The sequence below is a fragment of the Nycticebus coucang genome, chromosome X, assembly GCF_027406575.1.
Source record: "Nycticebus coucang isolate mNycCou1 chromosome X, mNycCou1.pri, whole genome shotgun sequence".
Classification (NCBI taxonomy): Eukaryota; Metazoa; Chordata; class Mammalia; order Primates; family Lorisidae; genus Nycticebus; species Nycticebus coucang.
In genome coordinates, this window is record NC_069804.1 from 20,973,798 (window position 1) to 20,998,229 (window position 24,432).

A 24,432-nucleotide genomic window follows, 5' to 3' on the forward strand; every position below is an offset into this window, starting at 1 on the left:
GCTCAGGAGTTTGAGACCAGCCAGAGCAAGACCAAGACTGTGTCTCCACTAAAAGTAGAAAAAATTAGCCAGGAGTCATGGGAGGTGACTGTAGTCCAGCTGCTTGGGAGGCTGAATCAAGAGGATAGCTTGAACCTGGGAGTTCAAGGTTGTTGTGAGCTATGCTGAGGCCATGACACACTATCTTGGGCAACTGAGTGAGATTCAGGACAGAGTCTCATTATGTTGCCCTCAGTAGAGTGCCGTGGCGTCACAGCTCACTGCAACCTCAAACTCTTGGGCTTAAGTGATTCTCTTGCCTCAGCCTCCCAAGTAGCTGGGACTACAGGTGTCCACCATAACACCTGGCTACTTTTTGGTTGCAATTGTCACTATTGTTTAGCAGGCCCAGGCTGGGTTTGAACCTGCCAGCCCAGGTATATGTGGCTGGTGCCCTAACCACTGAGCTATGGGCACTGAGCCGATTTCAGAATTCTTTGATACACCCAGATTCTCCTTAACCTGTTTTGAACATTGACCAAATGGTGATTGATGGATGTAAGAAATACATGCGAAAAACGTGTGGTGATGTCTTAGACAATCTTAAGGGAGACTGCTATCAGGTAATTATATTTTCCAGGTAATGTATTTTTCAGTCAATTGATAACATAATATGGATCAGAAATGTGCCTTCTAAAACTGCCTTTATTATTATAATTGGTTTAGAACATAGGCTATTTCTTTATGTGAGTCATATATATTTAGGGTGGGTGTGTACAAATGAAGAGAAACTGCCAACTCTAGATTATCTGAGGAACATAAGTTCTTTTTTTATTTTTTGGAGTCAGGATCTCACTTTGTCACCCTCAGTAGAGTGCCACGGTGTCATAGCTCACAGCAACCTCAAACTCTTGGGCTCAGGTGATTCTCTTGCCTCAGCCTGCCAAGTAGCTGGGACTACAGGTGCCTGCCACAAGGCCTGGCTGTTTTTAGAAACAGGGTCTCACCCTTGCTCAGAGTGGTCTCAAACTCCTGAGATCAAGCAATCCACCTGCCTCAGCCTCCCACAGTGCTAGGATTATAGGCATGAGCCACCGTGGTGGACAGTTTTTCTATTTTTAGTAGAGATGGGGTCTTCAGGCTGCTCTTGAACTCCTGAGCTCAAGCAGTCCACCTGCCTTGGCCTCCCAGAGTGCTAGGAGTACAGGTGTGAGCCACCACGCCTGACCAGATGATTTCTTATATAAAAGATGTCATATACCTTTTTATGATCTGGCAACCACAGGATCACCTCTGAGTAATCTCTGAGCCTGGGTCTTTTAGAGGAAGTTAGGATATTTTATTGGTAGGTATATATGATTAAAGTGTTTGTGGTAGGAACAATTGCTTCTTGCTAATAAACAATTAGTTTTTGTCCTAAATTATACTGTAGGTGAAAGGTGACCCATCATTACAGTTTGTAGGATACATTTTGTATTGTATTTTTAGAGTGTTTACGTCTGACGCCCATATATATTTATAGTGCTTTTTGGAGCAAGACATTGACGCAAATACTTATTTTAACAGAATCTAAAATTTGTATCTTCAGATTTATAGACAATTTAGATGATTTATTTAATTTGTTAATATGTAAATTACCCCCATCTCCCCTAATATGTGTACATCTAAATTTGATTGAATGGAACATGCATGTTATAATTCATTTTAAGTGGAGAGAGGAATTCTCATTAAAATGCATTTGTGGTTGTTTTGTGGGCAGAAGGGAAAGAAAGATATTATTATTATACTGTTTAAAATCCTAGCTTGGTGGCTAAGGTGCCAGCCTTAAAATGATGTTGCCTAGTTTTATTTTTTAATTTTAATTAATTTTAGACATGAGATCTTGCTATGTTACTTAGTCTGGCCTGGAACTGCTAGCCTCTAGCTGTCCTCCCCACTCAGCTCTTGAGTAACTGGGACTGTCAGCGTGTACCACTGCACCTGGCTGCTTTGATAGATTAGATTAGATTGTAGAATATTTCCTTGTGGAATGGTATACCGTATTGTTAAAAATTGTATAAGTTAGGCTGGTCATGGTGGCTTGAGCCTGTAATTCTAGCATTCTGGGAGGCTAAGGTGGGTAAGATGATCTGAGCTCAGGAGTTTGAGACCAACCTGAGCAAGAATGAGACCCCATCTCTAAAAAATAAATAAATAAATAAATAACTAGTTGTACTTTGTGGTGGGTGCCTGTAGTTCCAGGTACTTGGGAGGCTGAGGCAGGAGGATTGCTTGAGCCCCAGAGTCTGAGGTTGCCGTGAGCTATGATGCCAGAGCACTCTACTGAGAGCAACAAAATCAAAGCTTATCTCTAAACAAACAAACAAATAAATAAATAAAAATTGTATAGTTATTTGGAGAGATGTTAGGTGAAAACATCCCAAATTTAGAATGTGTGACTCAAGTTTTACAAAAGAGGACACATTTCTTTTCCTGTGTATGTATGTAAGACTATGCATGTGGAAAAATTATGAGCTTACTGAATGGGATTACTTTGTGGATCAAATGCATGTACGGTGTTAGTACTACCTGTATCTTTGCATAGTTGGACTTTCCTGATGCATTAAGTGAAGCAAGTTATAAAACAATAGGATAGTAAAATCCAGTTTTCTTAAACTTATGACTGTGAGGCTGTGTATAAGAACATTCATAGGAAAAATGATGGAATAGATTATTTTACAGAATGATGGCAAACTTTTGTCATATGTGATTTTTTTTTTTTTTGTTGGATTCATTGGGGTACAAGAAACCAGGTTACACTAATTGCATTTGTTAGGCAAAGGTAAAGTCCCTCTTACAATCGTGTCTTGCCCCCAGAAGGTGTGGCACACACCATGGCCCCGCTTCCCTCCAGCCCTCCCTCTCTCTGCTCTTCCTTTCCCCACCCCTCCCTCCTCCTTTCTCTCTCTGCTCTCCCCTTCCCCCACCCCCACTGTGTCCTTAATTGTCATTAATTGTCCTCATATCAAAATTGAGTACATAGGATTCATGCTTCTCCATTCTTGTGATGCTTTACTAAGAATAATGTCTTCCACGTCCATCCAGGTTAATACGAAGGATGTAAAGTCTCCATTTTTTTTAATGGCTGAATAGTATTCCAAGGTGTACATATACCACAGCTTGTTAATCTATTCCTGGGTTGGTGGGCATTTTGGCTGTTTCCACATTTTGGCGATTGTAAATTGAGCTGCAATAAACAGTCTAGTACAAGTGTCCTTATGATAAAAGGATTTTTTTCCTTCTGGGTAGATGCCCAGTAATGGGATTGCAGGATCAAATGGGAGGTCTAGCTTGAGTTCTTTGAGGGTTCTCCATACTTCCTTCTAAAAAGGTTGTATTATATGTGAATATTTTTTACGTGAATTTTTTTGTAGTTAGAAAAATAAAAGGAGAATAACTCCTGTCTAGGGTGTTGCCTAGAGACAGATGTATCTCTAGCATAGAGCCTCAGTACTTCGAGGATAAGACAAACCTCAAGCTTATTTCTTGTTTCCAGGATCTGTATGACAATTTCAGCCCTTCACTGCTGTACTCTTTAATGACTCTGTGAAGGTGGGAGTTGTTACTTATTACTTGGCTTTGTCAGCAGCTGTACTGAAAATGTTAGAGAAAATAGAAAAATTATAGGTTAATAGTTTAAGAGGTTACATGGAAAAATAAATCCATAAACGGTCAGGGCTTAGTAGGAAGAAAAATGGAAGATAATACAGGCAGTGGTAGGAAAGGGAGTTGAGATCAGAGTTAAAAGTGTGAAGTTAACTTTCAGGTAGTACTAGGTATACTTTACTCCTTTTTGTATTGGGTATTTTGGGGCAAACTTTGTAATTTCTTTTAAGTTTTCTCCATTGATAAGACAGGTGTAATGAGAGTAACTCTAGGGTTATTTCATTGAAATGAGAAGGCACATACTCCTAAAGGTATAGGGTAGTGATTTTCAACTGGTGTGCTTGAGAAGACTGTAAGTGTGCCAAACAACTTTTTAAAGATCATTAATTAAATTATTTGTGAAAGAAATTGAAGGCACAGTGGGTATAGATACCATAATTAAAACCTTTAAATTCATTATACAGGTATATCATTGTTACAATAAACACCAGCTTATTTCTAAAGTGGGTGGAGTATAGCCTTGAAAAATAAGGTTTTATGACACGTCCAGAGGTGGCTCGATTTGACAAGGATTTGCTGATGAACACCAATATATGTTGAAATCATCTGAAATGAATGAAGCGGCTATGTCAGCAATCCTTTGTAGTGTTTGAAGTAGTAAGGAGGTGTCCTTACTACTGAAGGTATTGTACAGATCTGCCTAGATTTTAAGTAGTGAAGTAGTTGGACACAATTATCTTGCAAATCCTAGTCTTGAAAATTTTCAAAGTGTGTTTAATTAATACTTGTATTTCTTTTTAAAAAGTATGAGTCGTTTATTTACTTATTTATGATTTGGCATTTTTCTCTTTTTTTTTTTTTTTTTGAGGCAGAGTCTTGCTATGTCACCCTTGCTTGCTTTGTTGCCCTTGGTAGAGTGCCGTAGTGTCATAGCTCACAGCAACTTCAAACTTTTGGGCTCAGGGGATTCTTTTGCCTCAGCCTCTCAAGTAGCTGAGACTACAGGCGCCTGCCACAACACCTGGCTATTTTTTTTTATTGCAGTTGTCATTATTGTCTAGCTGGCTCAGGCTGAATTTGAACCTGCCAGACTTGGTGTATGTGGCTGGCCCTGTACCCACTGTGCTACAGGCGCTGAGCCTGATCTGGCATTTTTAATTTTTTTTTTTTTGTAGAGACAGAGTCTTGTCACATGGCTTACAGCAACCTCCAACTCCTGGGCTTAGGTGATTCTCTTGCCTCAGCCTCCCGAGCAGCTGGGACAACAGGTGCCTGCCACAACGCCTGGCTAGTTTTTTGTTACAGTTTGGCTGGGGCCGGGTTTGAACCTGCCACCTTTGGTATATGGAGCTGGCGCCCTACTTACTGAGCCACAGGTGCCACCTGGCATTTTTAAATTTTTAATTAATTTTTTTGGCATTTAAAATTTTTATTCCATAATGTTCAATTAAAATGGACAAGTTTTTAGGAAGGAAACAAATGAGAAGATCCTAATGTGTCAAATACTGCTTCATCCAGTACATTGACGACTAAATTAAAAATAGTTCCAGCCTAAGCAAGAGTGAGATCTTGTCTTGTCTCTACTAAAAAAAAAAAATTAGAAGTAGCTGGGTGTTGTGGTGGGTGTCTGTAGCCCCAGCTACTCAGGAGGCTGAAGCTAGAAGATCCCTTGAGCCCAAGAATTTGAGATTGCTGTGAGCTATGACACCAGAACTCCATCCAGGGAGACAGAATGAGACTCTGTCTCAAAAAACAAAACAAAACAAATCGTCAATATAATGAAGATTATTTATCATTCAGTTTCAAATATAGTAAAGGAAATCCACCACGTCCTACATGCATAGTTTGTGGCAAGACCTTAGCAAATGAAACTGGTTCCTAGTAAATTAAAGAGACATTTACAATCCAGGCATTCCTACTTGTCCAAAAAGCTGGTGGAATATTTCAAATGACTTGCACTCAGTAATACTAAAGAAGCAAAACTATGGACTAAACATGCAATGATATCAGATAAAGCAGAAGAAGCAAGTTGCAGAAATACTAGCTAGGAAAATGAAATCTCATACAATTGCAGAATCCATTATTGTACCTGCCGGCTATGTAACTGTAACAATGTTTGGAGAAGTGTAGTAAAAGGAAATTTTAAAAATTTCTGCTTTTAGATAATAAAATGTCCCAGTGTGTTAAGGATTTATGTGACAATATAGAATTTCAGCCTCGATGCTCATAGCACAGTGGTTACGCCACCAGCCACATACTCTGAGGCTGGCGGGTTTGAACCTGGCCCCGGCCAACTGAACAACAGTGACAACTGCAACAAAAAATAGCCGGGCATTGTGGCGGGCTCCTGTAGTCCCAGGTACTTGTGAGGCTGAGGCAAGAGAATCGCTGAAGCCCAAGAGTTGGAGGTTGCTGTGAGGTCATAGCACTCTATAGAGGGCAACATAGTAAGACTCTGTCCAAAAAAAAAAAGAAATAGAATTTCAAGTAATAGCTCATAGAAGTAAATGTGTTCGCAATTCAGTTGAATCAATCTATTGATATCAGTAAACCTCAACTTTTAGCATTCAATAGATTTGTCTATAAAGAAATTACAGAACAGTTTTTACTTAGTCAGCCACTCCAAACAACAACAAAAGGCCAAGATATTTTTGATTTGATTCATAATTACTTTTAATTCTAATAACTATTGTCTTGGGATTTCCGTATAAGTATTTGTACGATGGAGCCTCATCTATGTCTGGAGGTATAAAAGGGTTTGTTACACTTGCAGAAAAAAATGCAAAAATTATTTTTACACATTGTTTTCTACACATAGAAGTGTTAACATCAAAATCATTTGTGTCTGAATTACAAAAGGTCCTAGATGACACTGTTAACATCATTAATTTTATAAAAAGCAGACCATTGCAATCAAGATTAATTGCAGAATTGTGTTCCTCAATGCACACTTCTCTTACGCAGCTCTTACTGCATATGGAAGTGAGATGGTTACCTTGAGGATGAGTTCTGTCAAGCTTTTTTTGAAACTCAAGCTGTCACCCTAGGTAGAGTGCTGTGACATCATAGCTCACAGCAATTTCCAACTCTTGGGCTCAAATGATCCTCTTGCCTCAGTTTTTGTACTTTTAGTAGAGACAGGATCTCGCTTTTGCTCAGGCTGGTCTGGAATTCATTAGCTGAAGCGATCCACCCATCTTGGCCTTCCAGAGTGCTAGGATTATACATGAAAGCCACTGTGCCTACACAGAGTTCTACCAAGTTTTTATGAATTAGCCAGGCACAGTGGCTCACGCCTATATTCCTAACACTCTGGGAGGCCAAGGCAGGTGGATCACTGTAGCTCACAAGTTGGAGACCACTCCAAGCAAGATTGAGACCCCATCTCTACTAAAAAAATGAAAAACTGAGATAAGAGGATTTCTTGAGCCTAAGAGTTTGAGATTGCTGTTGAGCTGTGATGCCAGGGCACTCCACCAAGGGCGACAAAGTGAGACTCTGTCTCAAAAAAAAAAAAAAAAAGAAAAAGTTTATGAATTAAAAGAAATATCGTCTGGGTGTGGTGGCTCACATCTGTAATCCTAGCATTCTGGGAGGCCTAGGTGGGTGGATTGTTTGAGCTCAAGAGTTGGAGACCAGACTCGGTGCCTGTGTTCAGTGGTTAGGGCACCGGCCACATACATTGGGGCTGGTGGGTTTGAACCCGGCCCCGACCTGCTAAACAACAATTAAAATTACAACAAAAAATAGCCAGGTGTTGTGGTAGGCACCTGTAGTCCCAGCTACTTGGGAGGCTGAGGCAAGACAATCGCTTAAGGCCAAGAGTCTGAGGTTGCTATGAGCTGTGACGCTATGGCACTCTACCGAGGGCGACATAGTGAGACTCTGTCCTTCCCCCCCAAAATTGTGTTTTAATTAAGTGCATGTACATTATCAAATTTAAATATTACAGAAGAGGAAGAGTTAATAGAAATAAGAAATGAGAGGATTGCAATGCAAATATTCAACACATAATACAACCTTTGATTATCTCTCAAGGGTGAATTTTCAAATATTCCCAAAAAAGTAATAGAAATATTTCTTTTGTTATTTATATCATACTTGTGTGAAGTGAGCTTTTCTAAAATGAATAATATTAAAAACAAAAGTCGATCATGGCTAGAACCTTAGAAGAAGATTTGAGGGTATGCCTGTCCAAAATTTGACCTTGTAAAGAAGATATTGTAACAAAAGTCAAGCTCAGATAGCTCATTAAATGCAAAATTATAATAAACAGAAAAATAAACGTAAATAAGTTCTTTTGAAGATTTTAATTCTTTGTCTTTTTTTATTGTTAAATCATAGCTGTGTACATTAGTGCAATCAAGGGGTACAATGTGCTGGTTTCATACACTATCTGAAATATTCTCATCAAACTGTTCAACATAGCCTTCATGGCATTTTCTTAGTTATTGTATGTAGACATTTGTATTCTGCCTTTAGTAAGTTTCGCCTGTACCCGTTCTAAGATGTACCGTAGGTGTGGCCCCACCCATTACCCTCCCTCCACCCTAACCTCCCCCCTCCCTTTCCCTTCCTTGGCCCTTTCCTCATAGTCTTGTGCTATAGTTGGGTTATAGCCTTCATGTGAAAGCTATAATTTAGCCTCATAGTAGGGCTGAGTACATTGGATACTTTTTCTTCCATTCCTGAGATATTTTGCTAAGAAGAATATGTTCCAGCTCCATCCATGTAAACATGAAAGATGTAAAGTCTCCATCTTTCTTTAAGGCTGTATAATATTCCATGGTATACATGTACCACAATTTGCTAGTCCATTCGTGGGTCGATGGGCACTTGGGCTTCTTCCATGACTTAGCAATTATGTATTGGGCTGCAATAAACATTCTGGTACAGATGTCTTTGTTATATTGTGATTTTTGGTCTTCTGGGTATAAACCTAGTAAAAGAATTATAGGATCGAATGGCAGGTCTATTTTTAGGTCTCTAAGTATTCTCCAAACATCCTTCCAGAAGGAAGGTATTAGTGTGCATTCCCACCAGCAGTGTAGAAGTGTTCCCTTTTCTCCACATCCACTCTAACATCCCTGGTTTTGGGATTTTGTTACGTGGGCTACTCTTCCTGGGGTTAGGTGATATCTCAAAGTAGTTTTGTTTTGCATTTCTCTGATGATTAAGGATGATGAGCTTTTTTCCATGTGTTTGTGCGTCTGTCTTCTTTAGAGAAGCTTCTCTTCAAGTCCCTTGCCCACCCTGAGATGGGATCACGTGTTCTTTTCTTGCTAATACGTTTGAGTTCTCTGTGGATTCTGATTATTAGACCTTTATCGGAGGTACAACCTGCAAATATTTTCTCCCATTCTGAGGGCTGTCTGCTTGCTTTACTTACTATGTTCTTGGCTGTGCAGAAGCTTTTTAGTTTGATCAGGTCCCAGTAGTGTATTTTTGATACTGCTTCAATTGCCTAGGGAGTCCTCCTCATAAAATATTCACCTAGGCCAATTCCTTCAAGGGTTTTCCCTGAACTTTCTTCAGGTATTTTTATAGTTTCATGTCTTAAGTTTAAATCTTTTATCCAGTGAGAGTCTATCTTAGTTAATGGTGAAAGGTGTGGGTCCAGTTTCAATCTTCTACAGGTTGCCAGCCAGTTCACCCGGCACCATTTGTTAAATAGAGAATCTTTTCCCCACTGAATGTTTTTAATTGGCTTATCAAAGATCAAATAACGGTAAGTAGCTGGACTCATCTCTTGGTTCTCTATTCTGTTCCAGACATCTACTTCTCTGTTTTTGTGCCAATATTATGCTGTTTTGATCACTTTCGATGTATAGTACAGTCTCAGGTCTGGTAGTGTGATTCCTCCTGCTGTGTTTTTATTGCTGAGTAATGTTTTTGGCTATTTGAGGTTTTTTCTGATTCCATATAAAACGAAGTATTATTTTTTCAAAATCTTTAAAATATGACAATGGAGCTTTAATAGGAATTGCATTAAAATTATATGTTGTTTTGGGTAGTATAGACATTTTAACAATGTTGATTCTTCCCAGCCATGAGCATGGTATGTTTTTCCATTTGTTAACATCTTCAGCTATTTCTTTCCTTAAAGTTTTATAATTCTCTTTGTAGAGATCTTTCACGTCCTTTGTTAGGTATACTCCTAAATATTTCATCTTCTTTTGCACTACTGTGAAAGGAATAGAGTCCTTGACTGTTTTTTCGGCTTGGTTATTGTTGGTATATATAAAGGCTACAGATTTATTGGTGTTAATTTTGTAGCCTGAGACATTGCTGTATTCCTTGATCAATTCTAGAAGTTTTGTAGTAGAATTCCTAGTGTTTTCCAGATACAGGATCATATCATCTGCGAAGAGTGAAAGTTTGTTCTCTTCTGACCCTATGTGGATACCCTTGATTGTCTTTTCTTCCCTAATTGCAATGGCTGAAACTTCCATTACAATGTTAAAAAGCAATGGAGACAATGGGCAACCTTGCCTGGTTCCTGATCTAAGTGGAAATGATTTCAATTTAACTCCATTCAATATGATATTGGCTGTGGGTTTGCTGTAGATGGCCTCTATTAGTTTAAGAAATGTCCTTTCGGCGGCGCCTGTGGCTCAGTGAGCAGGGCGCCGGCCCCATGTACCGAGGGTGGCAGGTTCAAACCCGGCCCTGGCCAAACTGCAACAAAAAAATAGCCGGGCGTTGTGGCGGGCGCCTGTAGTCCCAGCTACTTGGGAGGCTGAGGCAGGAGAATTGCCTAAGCCCAGGAGTTGAAGGTTGCTGTGAGCTGTGTGACGCCACGGCACTCTACTGAGGACGATAAAGTGAAACTCTGTCTCTACAAAAAAAAAAAAAAAAAAAAAGAAATGTCCCTTCTATACCAATTTTCTTAAGTGTTCTGATCATGAAGGGATGCTGGATATTATCAAAAGCTTTTTCTGCATCAATTGAAAGAACCATATGGTCCTTATTTTTTAGTTTGTTTATGTGCCAAATTACATGTATAGATTTACGTATATTGAACCAGCCTTGAGACCCTGGGATAAATCCCACTTGGTTGTGGTGTATAATTTTTTTGATGTGTTGTTGGATTCTGTTTGTTAGGATCTTATTGAGTATTTAGCATCAATATTCATTAGCGATATTGGTCTATAATTTTCTTTTCTTGTTGGGTCTTTTCCTGGTTTGGAGATCAACGTGATGTTTGCTTCATAGAATGTGTTGGGTAGTATTCCTTCTTTTTCTGTATTTTGGAAGAGGTTTAGTAATACAGGTACTAGTTCTTCTTTAAAGGTTTGGTAGAATTCTGACGTAAAGCCATCTGGTCCTGGGCTTTTCTTTTTAGGGAGATTTTGTATAGTTGATGCTATTTCAGAACGTGATATAGGCCTGTTCAACATTTCCACTTCATTCTGGTTAAGTCTTGGTAGGTGGCATACTTCTAGGTATTGGTCGATTTCTTTCAGATTTTCATATTTCTGACAGAGTTTCTTGTAGTATTTGTTAAGGATTTTTTGAATTTCTGTGGGGTCTGTTATTTTTTCATCATTACCAATTTCTGATTGATGAAATTAGAGATTTTATTCTTTTTTTCCTGGTTAGGTTGGCCAAAGGTTTATCTATTTTATTGATCTTTTAAAAAATACAACTTTTGGATTTATTGATCTGTTGTATAATTCTTTTGTTTTCAATTTCATTTAATTCTGCTCTGATTTTGGTTATTTCTTTTCTTCTGCTGGGTTTGGGGTTGGAGTGTTCTTCCTTCTCCAGTTGCTTGAGATGTCCCATTAAGTTATTAACATTCTCTCTTTCTGTTTTCTTGAGGAAGGCTTGCAATGCTATAAATTTCCCTCTTAGGACTGCCTTTACAGTATTGCAGAGGTTCTCGTAATTCATGTCTTGATTGTTATTTTATTCCAAAAATTTGGTGATTTCCTTCTTAATCTCGTCTGTAACCATCTATCCTTCAGCGTAAGGTTGTTTACCTTCCATGTTTTTGTATGGGTATGCTGGTTCCTGTTGTCATTGAGTTCAACTTTTATTCCATGATGGTCTGAGAAGATGCAAGGAATAATTTCTATTTTTTAAAATTTGCTGAGATTGGATTTGTGGCCTAGGATGTGGTTGATTTTGGAGTATGTTCCGTGGGCTGATGAGAAGAATGTGCATTCAGTTTTGTTGGGATGAAATGTTCTGTAGATGTCTGTTAAGTCCAAATGTTCAATGGTTAAGTTTAAGTCTAAAATTTCTTTGCTTAGCTGCTTTTTGGAGGATCTATCCAGCACTGCTAAAGGGGTGTTAAAATCTCTAACTACTATGAAAGTGGAGGAAATCGAGTTGCTCATGTCTGTTAGAGTTTCTCTTACAAATTGAGGTGCATTCTGGTTGGGTGCATAAATATTAATAATTGAAATCTCATCCTATTGAGTATTACCTTTCACAAATATGAAGTGTCCATCCTCATCCTTCCTTATTTTGGTTGGTTTAAAGCCTATTACATTTGTGAATAGGATTGCAATGCCTGCTTTTTTCTGCTTTCCATTTGCCTGGAGTATAGATGACCATTCCTTCACCTTGAGTCTAAATTTGTCTTTTAATGTAAGATGCAATTCTTGTATGTAGCAGATACCTGGCTTGAGTTTTTGAATACAGTCAGCCAACCTGTGCCTGTTTAGAGGACAATTTAAACCATTCACATTAATTGAGAATATTGATAAGCCTTTCGAGAGTCCGGTGGACATTTTTAATCTTTTTGCGACTGTGGAAGTTGGAGTTCGATGAAAATTTTCTGGGTGAGTTTACTTTTGTGGTGGGGGATTACGCTGGTCTTTATGGAGGATAGGTTTGAGAATATCCTGGAGAGCTGTTTTAGTTGTGGCAAATTTCTTCAACATGTGAATGTCATTGAAGTATTTAATTTCTCCGTCATAATTTAAACTCAGTTTAGCTGGGTACAGGATCCTGGATTGAAAGTTATTTTGTTTTAGGAGATTAAAAGTCGATGACCATCCTCTTCTAGCTTGAAAGGTTTCAGCAGAGAGATCTGCAGTTATTCTAATATTCTTGCCCTTGTAGGTGATGGTTTTCTTTCATCTGGCTGCTTTCAGAATTTTCTCCTTCATATTAACTTCAGTGAAATTGATTATGATGTGTCTGGGGGATGTCTTATTCGGGTTGAGTCATGCTGGAGTTCTGAAACTGTCTGCTATCTGAATTTCAGAATCTCTTGGCGTGTTTGGAAAGTTCTCCTTCATAGTCTCATGGAAAAGAGACTCTGTGCCTTGTGAAGCCACTTCGTCGCTTTCGGGGATCCGTATCAGATGAATATTGGTTTTCTTCGAATTATCCCAGAGCTCTCTGAGAGAGTGATCTGTTTTTGCCCTCCATTTCTCTTCCTCTTTGAGAGTTTGAGAGCGTTCGAAAACTTTGTCTTCAATGTGAGAAATCCTTTCTTCTGCTTGCTCCATTCTGTTACTGAGGGATTCTACTGTGTTTCTCAGATCTTTGAGGGTTGCAGCTTCCTGTCTCGATGTGTCAAAATCTTTGGTCGTTTGGTCTTTGAATTCGTTGAATTCTTGAGATATCTTTTGGGTTACTGCTTGGAATTCTAATTCGATCTCATTTGCTATCCAGATTCCGAATTCAATTTCTAACATCTCAGTTATTTGTTTGTGCATGGGATCTTGTGCTTGTCTGCCCCATTGATCCTTGTGGGAGTTGATCTACTCTGATTATTCATATTGCCAGAGTTTTTCAGTTGATTGCGCCTCATGATTGTTTTTCACCATTGCCTCTGGCCATCCTCAGAGTTGGGGAGGTATCTCCAAGATTAGAACCCAGCGGGATCACTCTATTGTTGCTGGATCTTTGTAGGGAGTGACCCTGTGTATTTCCTCTGGGGCTGCCCCAGCTAGGAGTTCTGGTTGTGGAAGCAGCTCCAGAGTGTGACACACCCGGATCCAGTAACAGGGCGGGAGGTAGTGCTCACGGTTCTGGGAGTGCCTGGCACCCAGTGACTTTGGCACAGAGAGCCCAAGGCTCCAGCAGTCTCTGGCCAGGAAAAGGGCTCTGTGCAGAGGTAGGGAGGGCTCTGGAGGGCACGTGGCTACCAGAGTCCCTGGCCAGATGAGTGGGCCGATGTGGAGGCAGGGAGGGTACAGGAGAGTGGACGCAGGGTTGCGTGGCTCCCGCAGTTCTGGTCAGTGCATGCCGAGGCCCGGCGGGTGCGGGTCGCAGGTCGCGGGTCGTGGGTTGCAGTGCAGCTCTTATGGAGGTCCAGGCGGCACCAAGCCCAGGAGTTTGAGGTTGCTATGAGCTGTGATGGCACGGCACTCTACCCAGGGCAACAGCCCTAGGCTCCAGTGTGCCAAAACCGGTCTCACTCTGCCCCTGAGGGTTAAGGCTGTAAGGCAGCTCAGTCCCTGTCTTTAGGCTGCTCAGTCACTAGGTTACTAGCTCCCGCCCGATCCTTGCTCTGCGACCCTGAGGGCAGAGCTTGCTGGGGCAGTTCTCTCACAGTGGCTCCCTGCGGCCCACAGCCGAACACTATTAGCTCCGTCTGGCTCAGCGGCTCAGTCTGGGGCCCTAGACAGTGCTCAAAGTTGTCCGCACTCCTGCTCAAGTTCTCCCCAAGGCAGTTCAACTGAGTGCCAAGTCCAAAAACACGAAAACTGTTCACAGGTAAGGCCTTTCCGGTTTGCAGTCTCACTGCTGCTTATACTTATGGCTGCCGGCGGGATTAGGTCGATCGAACACACGCAACCTCTTGCCAGTTTCCCCCTGTTTTTGTCTTCCTCTTGGGGTCCAGAAGTCCGTTGCTGACTCTCTGTATCCTCAAAGGGATGATTATAGGCAGATCCCACCAGCCAGAGATGCCTGGAGTCTTATCTCCCCAGACTCACTGTGCCCAGTTGCAGGGAAGCTGTTACTCAGTCACCATCTTGCTCCACCTCTCTCCAATTCTTTGTCTTTTAATGACATTATGATAAATAGTTTTATTTATTTTTGGCAGTGATGGTGCATTTTGTTTGTGTTAATAAACTAAAAAAGGTATACTCTTTTACTTTTCTTTTGATCAGCCTAATTTAAATGTGCCATGAAGTTTATGAGTTCAAGTGTGCCATGAGATTAAAAAAAGGTTGAAAAACACTGGTACAGAGTAAGCACTTAATTTTTCTGTTATAGACAAAAGATGAAAGTCCCCCCCGCCCTTTCATGTGGCAACTGCTATGGACATAAGTCCTTGGCTTACATTTTCTCTCCTTCCTTTACTAGTGTTGTTTAACTACATCCATGTGTTGGCTCATTGATTTATTCCTTTTCTTTCTGGAAGGTTCTAATAGAAGACTGTATTCCAGTACTTAAGAGGTACGCCAAAGAAGGGAAAGAGTTTGATTACGTGATTAATGATTTGACAGCTGTTCCAATCTCCACGTCTCCGGAAGAAGGTAGATTGTGTTTTGGCTTTTTTTTTTTTTTGCAGTTTTTGGCCTGGGCCAGGTTTGAACCCGCCACCTCCGGTATATGGGGCTGGCGCCCTAGTTCTTTGAGCCACAGGTGCCACTCTGTGTTTTGGTTTTTAACCAAGATTTTTTTCATGGAAATGTTTCCCTTAGCACCATGTGATAATAAAAGGATCTTAGAGATGCTTAAGTTCTCTCATGTTTTGTTTTTAAAGGGAGTTAAATTGAGGCCGGTGGTGGAAAAGATGACTGGATTTGGACTTGGCTTTATTTCTTGTTCTGCCACCAAATGAGTTTAGAATTAACTCAGCCATTTGAAACAAAAGCTTAAAATGATTCATCACATCAAGGCAGTGAATTGTTTGACAATTTATTTAAGTTATGTGATATTTTTTGAGACAGAGTCTCTCTGTGTTGCCCTTGGTAGAGTGCTGTGGTGTCATAGCTCACAGCAACCTCAAACTCCTGGGCTTACATGATTCCCTTGCCTCAGCTTCCAAGTAGCCAGGACTACAGGTTCCCACCACAATGCTTGGCTATTTTTAAAGGCAGGGTCTCACTCTGTCTTAGGCTGGTCTCAAACCTGTGAGCTCAGGCAATCTACCCACCTCGGCCTCCCAGTTGCTGGGATTACCACTATGTGATTTTTTTTAACCTATTTTGGGGTAAACTGATGACCTTGCTAAACAACAAGAGATAATTCACTTTCTCAAATCACTGCTGGTTAATGATTTTTCTATAAATTTGACTTCAGCTGAGTTTGCAGACCCCTTTGAGTTTCTTGTTTGATGTTACTGTTTGCTTTCTTAATGAAAGCAGTTTTCTTTCAGATTTCAACCACTGCCCTTGTGTCAAATATTTACTAGTATTGTGAGAGAAGGGCTAAGTAGATGCACATTTGATTTTGACCTTGCTTTGTGTGTATATGTGTGTGCATGCACTGGCCATATAACCATACGTTATACTGTTGATGAATGAGCTCACCAATATTGGGTCTTAAGTTCATGGCTTTTTCTCTTTTTTTTTTTGATTTTTCATGTTGAATATTAGAGTGAACATTCGACTTTAGATGTTGTAGATGCGCACAAACTCATGTTTATAAAAGTTACATTTTTTTAAACATTCAGATTCCACATGGGAGTTTCTCAGACTGATTCTTGACCTCTCAATGAAAGTATTGAAACAGGATGGGAAATATTTTACACAGGTAAGATACTAAATTGGTCTTTCTCCAGAACTCTCAATAAGAATTTTATATTTTGAAATTGAATGTCTATTCTTAAAATTTTCTTTAAAAGGTAGAGTAGCATCATTGAATTATGTTGTTTTAAGCAGTAGGTTTGTAAATAACCGATGACCTGTCAGCTACTGGGAATTAATGAGTTCGTGTCTTGATTTATCCATCTTGGTCTTTGTCTGTAGTGTAAGCTGCTACCACTAGATGGAGACACAGACTGTGATGTTTGTTTTTCCTTTTCTCTTCTAGGAGACTCTTAATTGCAAAGCCCTTACATTTGCCAACATGCATTTTTATTAAACAGCTCTAGTTGTATGGGCGGCACCTCTGATTCAGTGAGTAGGGTGCTGGCCCCGTATACCAAAGGTGGCAAGTTCAAACCCGCCCCCAGCCAAAATGTAACAAAAATATATTCGGGCGTTGTGGCGGGCACCTGTAGTCCCACCTACTCAGGAGGCTGAGGCAAGAGAATCGCCTAAGCCCAGAAGTTGAAGGTTGCTGTGAGCTGTGACAGTACAGCACTCTACCATGAGTAATAAAGTAAGACTCTAAAAAACAACCAAAAACAGCTCTAGTTGTAGTATGAACTCCTGCCACCAGATGGAAGCAGATTGTGCTGTTTTTCTCATTCTTAGGTGATTCTTCATTTTAAAAGAAAGCTTATAGATTATTTTTCTTTTTCTTTTCTTTTTATTTTTTTATAACTTTTTTTTTTTTTTGGAGACAGAGTCTCACTTTATCACCCTTGGTAGAGTGCCATGACATCACACTCACAGCAACCTCCAACTCCTGGGTTTTTAGGCGATCCTCTTGCCTCAGCCTCCCCAGTAGCTGGGACTACAGGTGCCCACCATAACGCTTGGCTATTTTTTTTTTTGTTGTTGCAGTTTGGCTGGGGCTGGGTTTGAACCCACCATCATCGTACATGGGGCTGGCACCCTGCTCACTGAGCCCCAGGCGCTACCCTCTTTTTTTTTTTTGTTTTAAGACAGTCTCAGTTGCCCTGGGTAGAGTGCTCTGGTATCATAGCTCACAGCAACCTTTAGCTTTAGGACTCAAGCAATTCTCCTGCCTCAGCCTCTCAAGTAGCTGAGACTACAGGTGCCCTCCAAATGCCCAGCTATTTTTTAGAGACAGTGTCTCATTCTGGCTCAGGCTGGTCTTGAACCTATGAACTCAGGAAATCTACCTGCCTTGGCCTCCCAGAGTGCTAGGATTACAGGTGTAAGGCACCACACCTGGCCCTATATTTCTTGATATATAAAAAATATATATAACCTATTAAAATCCTTAACAAAGAGGCCAGGCGTGGTAGCTCATGCCTGTAATCTTAATACTTTGGGAGGCCAAGGTGGGTGGATCCCTTGAGCTCAGGAGTTTGAGACCAGCCTGAACAAGAGTGAGACCCTGTCTCTACTGAAAAATAGGAAAACTGAGGCAAAAGGATCACTTGAGCCCAAGACTTGGAGGTTGCTGTGAGCTATGATGATGCCATGGCACTCTACCCAGGGTGAAAGACTGAGACTCTGTCTCAACAAATAAATAAATAAAATAATATAAATGATTGCCAAGGTAGCTAGTTGATGATCTATTTTCTTTATTTGATACAAAATTTCCTTGGTAATAAAAGATAAATACTTAGGTAGTATTGCACTCTGGTGTCTGAATTCTGCTAGGTTTACAGGAGAATTCTCTCCTCCACTTTTTTTTAAAAATAAAGAATTAGTATATTGTATTTAAATTGTAATTGATGGTATATTTAAATGTCTACAACAGGTAGAGGTCTTAACTTTATTCTCCCAAGGAGGCATTTACAGGCACAAGTCTACCTTGTATATTTTATGGAGTCTGAAAACAACTTAGCGACTTTAAGACACCTTGAATCAGGGTCTAGCCTATCTTATTTTCTTCCTTTTTCCTCTGCCTGTGAGACCTGTAGTCTAGTGGAGATTAATCTTGGACTTTGTACTTGGTAAAAGTGTTGGGAAGGTTTGAGGAGAGCAAACAACTACAAATGGATGTTTTCCCCCTGATATTTAGAAATGATTTTTTTAAAACATGTTCTAGACCTGACTATTTAAAGCAGGGATCTACAAACCATGGGGCAAATCTGGCCTTTTGCTTGTTTTTGTAAAGTTTTCTTTGCACACTGCCATTCCTGTACATTACATAATGTCTGTGGCTTTTTTGATGCTATAACAGCAGCGTCAAATAGTGCAGTGAGTGCCGTATGAGCTGCAAAGCCTAAAATATATTGTTTGGCCCTTCACAAAGAAAGGTTGCTGACCCCTGCTTTATAAGAAATCTACAGTGAAACCTCAAATGAAAGCTTCTTACTATAAAAAAGCAAGTTGGGGCAGTGCCTATGGCTCAAAGGAGTAGGGTGCCGGCCTCATATGCTGGAGGTGGTGGGTTCAAACCCAGCCTCGGCCAAAAACTGCAAAAAAAAAAATAACCAAAAAAAAACAAAAAACAAACAACCAGTTGGACTTTTTCACAAGTGAATTTTTTTTTTTTTTTTTGAGACAGAGGTGGATTGCTTTCAGTTCACAAGTTCAAGACCGATCTGAGCAAGAGCAAGACTCTGTCTCTACAAAATAGCCGGGTGTTGTGGCAGGCGCCTGTAGGTCCAGCTACTCAGGAGGCTGAAACAAGAGAATCACTTCAGCCCAAGAGTCTGAGGTTGCTGTGAACTGTGACACTACGGCACTCTAACCAAGGGCAACAAAGTGAGACTGTCTTAAAAAAAAAGTGTCATTAAGGATGTATTCTTCTATATCTATTATTTTTTATATTATGGAAATAACATATTCTAACTTAAGTATAGAAGATGTAAATAATACAGAATTCATAAAATAAAAAGCAAGTATGAGGTACTCACACCTAATGTGGGGCAAGGAGATCTTTCTAGAACTGAAACTGCTGAATTGGGATTTAACCACTAGGTGCACTTCCCACCCCCTGTCCCATTCCATCCTCTCATCCTTAATAGGTGCTTGCTTCTTTGCTGTTAGATTTTTGTTCTCTATTTCCTATGTGTCTTTCTTGAAAAGAAAACAAGTCTTTCCATTTAAATGGAAAAGTGAAATATATCACTTCACTTTTTGGGGGGTAAGTCTCTATTTGTGGTAAGTTTCTTTTTTTCCCAACTGCTTCTTGACAATGTTGGGAGAGAACAAATTGAAACTTTCCTTTTTCCTTACCACATTCTCTGTAGGAAGTCCTCCCATATACCGTCTATAAAGACAGAGAAAGAGTGCAGTGCCAATTTTAAGATGACAAGGAAAGCCATTTACTGTGCATCTTGGTGGCATTTCTATTCTATAGCTTCCCCAGTGGTGTGTATTCTAAAAACAACTGGACAGTGTTTTCTATTTGTGAATTTTAAATTACATGTGTGGTGTTTATATGCTCTCATGGTGAACTTGATGTTGAAACCAAATTATATAGTGGCGAAGGGCACTTTGACCGTATCCCACTACAGGACCCTAGATGATGGGTTACTAAACAGGCTGGCCCTGAAGGACGACGTCATGCTGAGTGAATGTGCTAAGTTAAAACCACCAAGGCCAGCTCTCAGAATAGTTCTAACCTCTTGCCCGTGACCAGTTGGCTGGTTGGTTTTGAAGTGCCATTCTCAGGAGTTCTTACATCATAGGCTGCCTATATTTGTAACTCTTCTTTTACATGGTACATGGCTATTTTGAGGCAAATCAGTAGTAAAGTTTTTAAGAAGAAATGGAACCAGCACATAGATTCAGTAGTCCTGTGAATGTTAAGAACTTCAGAAGTTAGAAGGAAATATGTGGTATTAAATACTCATCTTGTTTTCTACCATAACGAAAAGCACTTGGAGGCAGATTGGCTGAAATGATAAACTCACCCAAACTTACTGATTCAAAAATCTGTATTTTAACAAGATTTCCTGTGATTCACATGTACATTAAAGATGGAGAAGCACGGCTCTAAAGCTAGGCAAATATTATGTCCATTTAGCAGCTCTGCTATATCTTGGCTGGCATCTCTAATTCTCTTTACTATTTTTCTCTCATGGTCACAGGATGGCTGCTGTAGCTCCAGATATCTCATAGTCACAGGATGGCTGCTGTAGCTCCAGATATCATTCAGGTTATAGGCTGGAAGAATTTTGAAGGAACGCCCCCCTCCCACCCTGCCTTAGTTTGTTCAGAATCAAAAGCTTAGACTTTCATTATATCTCATTAACTATCCCTAGCTGCCGGGAATGCCAAAAAAAGCGATGACCAGAAAGGGAGAAAGGTTAGAATGCTGAAGTCAAAGAGTTTTTGATAAGGGATGCAGCTGGGGGATATCCCTGGCATATATATCCTGAAGAATCTTTTGTTCTCTTATGCCTTAAAATAAGTCCCAGATTTGGGCTTTGTAAAAAAATTTTTTTTGAAATTTTTATTTTGATTTTAGGATGTTATAGGAGTATCAGTGTTTTAGTTAACGTGCTTGACTTTCATACAGTTTGAGCCACGGTTATAAGTTGTGTCCCAGATAGTATGCATCATGCCTGTTAGGTGTGAATTTACCTGTCCCCTCCTTCCCTCTTTCACCTGTTTGAGGAAAGCATGAGGAGTGAATATTGTTCTCTGTCAATATTTTAGACTCTTAGGAGGCTTGTAGTTTAAAACATTCTGGAAATCAAGAATGCTGTCTTTTTGATACTTAATTTTCAACACAGTGGAGACCATTCCTGAGAAAATTTACTTTGAATGGGTAGTGTGTATGAATCTCTGCTAAATTGTATGTGGTACAATGACTGTGTCACTAATGAGAAATTGGTCTCTGCTTTCTATTGCTTCATACACTAATAATTTGAAGTGGCTTGGTAAATGAGGTAGAAGGATAATAAGCTAATGAGTCTATAAATGAGAATTCAGTGCAATTTGTGAAAGTACAGAAGCCTTATCTCATTTTCTAAGATGAACTTTTATCTAAAGCTAGACTTATTCTCCAGAGACCTTCAGATGAGGGGAACCCTCAGTAGGATTCAATCTTATTGTTTGCTTTTCTCCATTTGATTTAGGGGAACTGTGTCAATCTGACAGAAGCCCTGTCGCTCTATGAAGAACAGCTCGGGCGCCTGTATTGTCCTGTGGAATTCTCGAAGGAGATCGTTTGTGTCCCTTCGTATTTGGAATTGTATCCTTTGACCATGACATTGTGTTTCTAGCTCAGAGCACTCAAGTGAATCCTCTGCCAATGTAATATTTTAAATCTCAGAAATAAGTGGAATTAGCTCTAGAATGTATAAAGCCCTGCTTTTCAAACTTGGCTGTGCAGTGGAAATGCCCCCTCACCCAGATAAAAAAAATGCTGGTTCCAGAGTCCCACCCACAGAAAATCTGGGTTGTGGCTTGCCACAGCACCAATGTTCCAAAGTAGTGGCTTTCAAAGGTGTTCCCAAACCTGCAGCATCACCTGGGAAGAACTAGTTTGACATGCAGATTCTCAGGCCCCACTCCTACCTGCTACCCCTTCAGGTGCTGGAAATGGGGCTGGTGACCTGTTTTATCAGCGCCCCAGGGGATTTTTGTGCATCTGAAAAGCTTGACACGTCTTAGTCTAAAACATGCCCTACCCACTGCAGATAAAAATCTGAAAACGCTCATTCTACTGTTACATTAAAAGTATCTGACTTTAGGGCGGCGCCTGTGGCTCAGTCGGTAAGGCGCCGGCCCCATATACCGAGGGTGGTGGGTTCAAACCCGGCCCCGGCCAAACTGCAACCAAAAAACAGCCGGGCGTTGTGGCGGGTGCCTGTAGTCCCAGCTGCTCGGGAGGCTGAGCCAAGAGAATCGCTTAAGCCCAGGAGTTGGAGGTTGCTGTGAGCTGTGTGAGGCCACAGCACTCTACAGAGGGCCATAAAGTGAGACTCTGTCTCTACAAAAAAGTAAATAAATAAATAAAAAGTATCTGACTTTAATATTAGTTTTTACACTTGATTTTAATTTGCAGTAGAAATGAAGAACTAAAATAATGGTGGGACACCACAGCTAATGTTGGGGCTCTCCTTTAGGTTTGCTTGGTAAAGTTAGCTCAGAGAAATAAGAAAACACAGAAGAAAATCAAAAATGACAGTGTTGTTGCTGGAAATTTATACTGCTTTTCCTTCTTCTAAAATGTGGACTATAGCCTGTGGTGACTGAGTCCAGGTTCCCATGACAGCAGTTTTTATTGCTGTCAAGGGAGATGCTGCAAGTGCTACCAGCCTGCAGCCAGGTCCCACCAGCCTGGGTAGGCTGGGATGGCAGACAGCCGGCAGGAGGCAAGAAGAAGCCAAGACAGAAGGGGGTTATTGTGTTTGCTGCACAGCCATGTCCTTCCACTGTGAACTTTGGGAGCTTTCTTCTAGTCAAATCTGTGTTCACATGTTTAGAGGTTTGGGAGAATCAGTTGATTACATTTGGGGAAAAGGCTTCTATCCTCCAGTTCTCCCTCTTTTGCTTATTTCCACTTATTTTTTTCTATCTGACCTCCCTCTTTCTTCCCCTTCCCCACAATCTTTCCCTCCTTCTGTTCTTCCTTTCTTTAATTCCCTAAAACTTTTATTTTTTTGCAGACAATCTCACTCGGTGCCTTGGCTAGAGTGCTGTGGCATCATAGCTCACAGCAACATCAAACTCTTGGCCTCAAAGTGATCCTCTTGTCTCAGCCTCCCAAGTAGCTGGGACTACAGGCACCCGCCACAACACCCAGCTAGTTCTCCTGTTTTTAGTAAAGATAGAGTCTCACTTTAGGCTTGTCTCAAACTCCTGAGCTGGAGCGATCCACTCACCTTGGCCTCTCAGAGTGTTAGGATTATAGGCGTGAGTCACCATGCTTGGCCTCTCTAAAACTTTTATGAGACCTTGGTGGCAGTAGTGTTACCTGCTAGAATATTTGCGTTCCTTCTGCCATGCCCAGTGGTGGGTGTCCCAGTCTGCAAAGTGGCCTTATTTTCATTCCCACAATACTAAGGTATGATGCTTTTCTTTTCTTTCTTTCCTTCCTTCCTTCCTTCTTTCCTTCCTTCCTCCTTCCCTCCCTCCCTCCCTCCCTCCCTTCCTCTCTGTTTCCCTGGGTAGAGTGCTATGGCATCATAGCTCACAGCAACATCAAATTCTTAGCTGGGACTACAGGTACCCGCTATAATGGCAGTCTAGTTGTCTCTGTTTTTAGTAGAGAGAAGTCTCACTCTTGCTTGGGCTGCTCTCGAACTCCTGAGCTCAGGGAATTTACCCACCTTGGCCTCCCAAAGTGCTAGGATTACAGGTGTGAGCCACCGCACCCAGCCTGCCATTACATCTTCCAATTTCTGGGCCAGCAAATGAATTTTAAGTGATGCCTGTTCTTTGAATTGCCAACTTTTATTCCTTGACTCCCTGTCTAGGTGGGTATTTTACACTGTTTGGAAGAAAGCTAAACTTTGAAGATGGATATCCCTAATCACATGTGCTGCAAATAGCCTTCCTGACCTCCATATGCTGTACAAGACATCGAAATGAGTCAGGCAAATGATTGTGAATCTCTTACTCTTTTTTTAATTATTATTTTTAATTTAAAAAAGCAAATCAAAAATGTATATTTTGATGAGCTAGGGTGTTATTATTTTTTTTTTTTTGAAAGTCAGCTGAAGGACAGTTAGACAGCACAGCGAAGACTGCTAAATGCACTGACCCCCTAGAATGTGATTTTTGTTTTTATTTCTGTGTGGCTTTTTTTTTTTTTTTTGGTAGACTTTCAATTTGGATGTTTGGTGGAATGAACATCATTGTTTTGTTCTGGAGGGAAGTTCTTGATGGTGTTTCTTTCCCCCCAAATTGACTTAGATATTAAAATTTGGTGCTTATAAGAGTTAAAAAAAATGAATAGCAATGCTTCAATTAAAGTTACAAAAGAAATATTTCACGTGTTCTGTTGTTTTATTTCAGCACAGTCCCCTCTTTCTCACTTCTGATCCCCTCATTCTCACTTCTGATCTCCAAAAGCAGACTTATCTCCTGGTCTGTTCTTAGTTCTATCACTGGTGTCATTTATCTCTTTATGATAGGATGGCCTTGGGGTCGTTTTTGAACAGTAGTAATGATTTCATTTGCTACT

At 40.4% G+C, this 24,432-nt stretch overlaps 1 protein-coding gene across 1 annotated transcript in view; it reads left to right on the forward strand.

Moving 5' to 3' along the window:
* The window catches only part of SMS (spermine synthase), a 62,641-nt gene extending 38,410 nt beyond the window's left edge, over window positions 1–24,231 (forward strand). The window contains exons 7-11 of the mRNA XM_053579740.1: window positions 513–602; window positions 14,957–15,071; window positions 16,214–16,293; window positions 21,377–21,492; window positions 23,723–24,231. Of these exons, the coding sequence (XP_053435715.1) occupies window positions 513–602; window positions 14,957–15,071; window positions 16,214–16,293; window positions 21,377–21,492; window positions 23,723–23,762 (441 nt within the window). The 3' untranslated portion in view covers window positions 23,763–24,231. The remainder of the gene's footprint in view (window positions 1–512; window positions 603–14,956; window positions 15,072–16,213; window positions 16,294–21,376; window positions 21,493–23,722) is intronic.
* Window positions 24,232–24,432: the final 201 nt, after the last annotated feature.